The sequence below is a fragment of the Poecilia formosa genome, unplaced genomic scaffold (assembly GCF_000485575.1).
Source record: "Poecilia formosa unplaced genomic scaffold, Poecilia_formosa-5.1.2 Scaffold475, whole genome shotgun sequence".
Taxonomy (NCBI): Eukaryota; Metazoa; Chordata; class Actinopteri; order Cyprinodontiformes; family Poeciliidae; genus Poecilia; species Poecilia formosa.
Genome location: NW_006800414.1, coordinates 375,471 through 380,216, shown reverse-complemented (window position 1 = coordinate 380,216; position 4,746 = coordinate 375,471). Strand labels below are relative to the sequence as shown.

General features: G+C 41.2%; 1 protein-coding gene across 2 annotated transcripts in view; it reads left to right on the top strand.

The window, feature by feature from the left end:
• LOC103156354 (DEP domain containing 5, GATOR1 subcomplex subunit) overlaps positions 1–4,450 on the top strand; it is a 19,613-nt gene extending 15,163 nt beyond the window's left edge. The window contains exons 23-26 of one of the 2 annotated variants that reach the window (XM_007578363.2): positions 442–577; positions 678–772; positions 3,187–3,243; positions 4,203–4,450. In XM_007578363.2, coding sequence (XP_007578425.1) covers positions 442–577; positions 678–772; positions 3,187–3,243; positions 4,203–4,363 — 449 coding nt within the window. In that variant the 3' untranslated portion in view covers positions 4,364–4,450. Of the gene's footprint in view, positions 1–441; positions 578–677; positions 773–3,186; positions 3,244–4,175 lie in introns of both variants that reach the window. The other variant, XM_007578362.2, reaches the window with a different exon arrangement.
• Positions 4,451–4,746: the final 296 nt, after the last annotated feature.

Here is a 4,746-nt window from a genome sequence, read left to right as displayed (position 1 = left end):
CGACTTTGTGACTGTCTTAATGTGGCTCTGAAGGTTCAGGTCAAATGCAGTAAAAGAATAAGACGGCAACATCTCCTCTGATGGCTGATGATGAGGGCTAGTGACATGGCTGAATTTTGAAGATATTTCATGTTACTGTTTACAGCTGTCGCTACCATAATTTTTAATAAGCTATGGCATTAACAAGATTGTTCAAGTTTGATTTCAATTTAATTTATCTAGATTGGGAAATTGGAAAATTGTGCTTTTTCGACATCAGATGAATATAGACAAAGATTTAGTAAAGAAAACAAGCTACTATGTTGTAGAGACAGGTCTACTCTATGAATCCCGAGTCTTTGGGGAAAGTCTTTTCTCTTCAATCAGGTCTTAACCAAAATGGAGGTTTCTAAATATACTATTATTCACCTAATTGGCAACGTGTGTTACTTTATTCTTCAGGTCCTTCTGGAGAGGCAATCCAGATCCATCACCAGACCAGGCAGAATATGGCAGAGCTACAGGGCAGCCAGCAGAAAGATCCAACACACACATCTGCTGAGCTACTGGAGCTGGCTTATCATGAAGCCACAGGACGGTAAGACGGACTCATCCTGGGACCAAGCATTTCTTCTGCAGTCAGTTTCCACCTGGGAAGATGGAAGATGGAGAGATGCTGATTTCTCTTTGTCTTTAAGGCGAACAACCTCCAGGCAAGCAGGCGAGAATGGCCTTTACATCTGTGGAGGAATGGAAGAGTTCACGGGGAGTCCAGGGAGCAACATCAGCTGTGGTATCCTTCTCAAACAGCCGTACTGATGTCTCCTAGTGCCGTAGATTCCTGATGCAGCTTTCTCTTTCTGCCAGTGTGGAGCAGATTAAGAGTCAGACATTCCACACTACTGACTCTTCCCTACTTACTACAGTCATCTAGTTAGTTAGAACCAAACTGTTCTCTCTGACAGCTAGAAGAGCTCGGAAGCTCTCAGTAGATTTATGTCTTTTAAAATGTATTTTATATGATAGACCACCAGACAGTCAAAGCCCTTAGAGTTTAGTTAGAGAACATTAGTGAACAGGTGAGCAGAGAAACTTAAGCAAAGTTAGGTTTTTTTTTATCACTGTCTTTTTGTTGAGTTTTTTTTCCTTTTATGCATACAGTTTGTGAATACAAAGAAATGTTTATCTAAGACAGACATAAAATAATATACAGAAAATTAATCCCTACAAAGTAATCCCATTTAGGCCACACAGGTCACTGCCCAGTAGGTCCACACACTACATTCCTATCCCTGACGGAAACAGAGCACATTTTAATAAAATGAATTAAGAAAGGACCCCCATGTGTCTTCAAATTTACCAGTTGAGTGTTGAAGAGAGCATCTAATTCTTTCCAGTTTCACAGTGCGACGACATAAGGTCACATAACCACTACTTGTGAGTTGGAGGAGCAGCACCCTTCCATCTGGTCAGAACTGTGCGTCTCGCTAACAGTGAGCAAAATGCCAGTGCCTGTCGTTTAGAGGCTGGTAAAGGCAACCCCTCACCACTGAAACCAAAAAGAGCCAAGAGAGGGTCCAGTGTTACTGCCACTCTGGCCAAACCGGACATCGTACGGAAAACATCTGTCCACTAAGTTAGGTTTCAAAACAATATTAAAGCTTTGAACATCTGACACAGTTCTCTCTCTTCAACCCACCATCTGAAGATTAAAAGAGGATGAACCAAAACATGGACTCCACCAGTAATCAAAGTAGTTTGGTGGTAACATTTGGTACTACAGAAAGCTGCACTGGCCTCTGGCTAAGAGAGCTGTAGGATATGTGGTTTGTCCTAAAACTCACCTAGGAAGAGCACACTTGGAAGGAGATGCTCTGGTCAGAAGAAACTCTTTACTCTAATCTCACAGTTTTCTTTTGAATTACAGAAAGAGATATTTAAGAGATGTTCATCGTACTACAGGTATTCTAGATGAAGTTGAGAAACAAGAATGAAGTTGATGTAGAAACATAATGTGTTTATTAACATGCAGTGGTGTGTCTCCTAGCACAGCATCTGTTTGCTTCCGGACAACATCTGTTGACTGGTAAAAAAACAAAAAAGGGCTTTCACTCCTACAGTTTGAAGCCAACCTTACAAACAACAGACACAGACATGTGTCAGTCCAACTGGGGGGAACTGGATCAATGGAGTCAATATTAAATCAATATCAAAACAATCAATTCCACAAATTTTGTTTTTCTATAATTTTGTAATTATGCGTAACCTGCTTTGTGCTCTTTGTTTCTTGTATTATTTTAAAATCATATTTATTTTTGCATCACACAGGCTTTATAAAACCACTTGGACTTAAATTATAGTTATGATTTGTCATTTCAATAAATGTGAGTAGATCTTACTGCTCATATTTATAACTCCATGTTGCTCCCAAAGAAATTAAATATAACTTCAGATACTTAAATGTAGTTTCTTCACAGAATTCCCCAAATATTAATACAGCTCATCTAATTTAGGCCTATGAGTTTTGTACCAAGTGTACTAAGTTTGCAAAACTCACACACACACACACGCATGCACGCACGCACACACACACACAAAAAGAAAATCTTTGATACCCTGGCACTGGGGCCCCCAAAATAATCAGGGTCCCCAGGTTACTGCCCAGTGCTAGAAGTTCCCACTTTGAAACAGGAGTCAAACCAGAACCAATAAAAACAGTTGTTAGACTGAGATATCAGCTGCAGTAAAATATCTGGCTTAAAGATCCAAAAACATATAATACCATTTGGCAAAGAAAGCAAAAACGCTCTTGTTAAAAGAGATCGAGGTAGGAGGGGTATGTCTGCTTAAAACTGGAGGGTCATGATTTCATAAAAGAAAATGAAAGGTTTAAACATGCAGTTTAGGGTTGGACTTCCTTGTTGGTTTGGTTAAATGTACAAACTCTTAAAAAAATAACATTATATGCAGAGGTTTCAAAGAACATTTGACTGTAAAGAAATATTTTGTTGTTTTCCCTCATCAGACCTGATTTTTTTATTTTCACATACATTAGACTCTTATATGACCAGGGTCAAATAAAAGCACTTTAAAATGTTTGGCTGCTTTAAGGAAAATGTATAAAAAACAATGAATGCATCATTAGTGTAAATAGTCAACCACAAATCTCCTAACTGTGCTGCTTTCTCTTTGTGAAATTGTGTGCAGGACCTCTGAGCAACCGAAGCTCCTCCTTCCAGGAGTTCTCCAGCGGTGCTGATCCGAGTGAGTCCACCCAATCATTGCTGGACTAAAATGAGATCTTTTTAAGGCTTGCTCAAATTGTCGTACAGCTTCACCAGCAGGCTGAAATTGTCATTAATCACCAAACTGATGATGACCATAAACCTTCAGAGGTGTGTTTAACCTGTGAGGGCTTATTGAGCTTTGGCAGACAGGGTTCTCCAGTGGGCGTCTGTTGACAGGGGTCGCAGGTAGAGACACCGCACACAGGTCATGTGGGATCCTCCTCCTTCTGTCCATTTCTTTCTAAGCTTTTTCTTGAATCTCTCCTGGTATTTCTGAGTTTTGTTATCTACAGCCAATCAGTTAGAGCTCCTTGATTTCACCTCACCATGATCTGTTTGTATTAAACTTAGTTTGTTTCTGCCTCTTATCTGCATGGCTGCATGTAGAGCACACATCTCTCTCTCTCTGAAGATAATTAATTGGGTGATTCTGTCAAACTTTAAACAGTCTGCTACTTTGTCACAAACTTTCTGATTAGGAATTTTCCTACGACTTTTTATTAGCATGTATAATGAGATTTCTCTGCTTAAATCCACTCAGCACCCTGAATGAGCTTAGGACACACTTTCAGTTTGTTGTGGGTGATGTGGATCACAGAGTGACTGTTTCAGGAGTGCAATCTGCATGTCTGATCACTGCTGCACAGCTACTCCCCCTGCAGGAATCACCAGCAGGGGAGAAGGAGTCAGGAAAAGTAACACTTCTGTTTTTCTTCCCCTCTCTTCTTCTTTTGTGTTTGCATCATCATCTTTTCTTCTTTTCCATCTTCATGTCTTCCCTATCTGTTCACTCCTGACTCCTGCTCTTTCACTCCCCTTTCCTCCCAAATCCCTCCCACACATGTGCCTCTCCACTGTGGGTACATGTCATGCTCTTTGCGGTGGGGATTTTTGTGTCTGTGTGTGAAGCCCTGCTGCTGTCTGCACCCCCGACAGTGCCCAGCTTCTGCTGCACGGTGGGGGTGGACTGGAAGTCCCTGACTACCCCAGCCTGCCTCCCCCTCACCACCGACTACTTCCCTGACCGTCAGACGCTGCAGAATGACTACACTGAAGGCTGCTACGACCTCTTGCCACACAGTGATCTAGAAAGGTAAACAATGTGACAATTTAAAGGGGCACTATTATGTAAAGTCTGCTTTTATGAGCTTTTTATCATGTTATAGTTATTCCCTCATCAAAAACATACCTGGAGTGTTGCCTTGAGTCATTCATGCACTTTCCAAGTTTCTGAGCTTCTGCTTCACAGAGCAGCCCTCCCATCTGACTCGCCCAGTCAGCTCTTTCAGACTAGCCAGCAGCAAACACCTGGTGAAACTGCACATCACCTGAACTTATTATGCAAGCCACTTCTCAGTGAAACGCTGGGAAAAAACATTGTTAAAGAGTGAATAGAGGAGCCATGTTGTGATGACTTCCTGAAGGCAGATTTTCAGAAACAACTAAAATATATGTGTGTAGGTGTGTGTGTGTGTGTGTG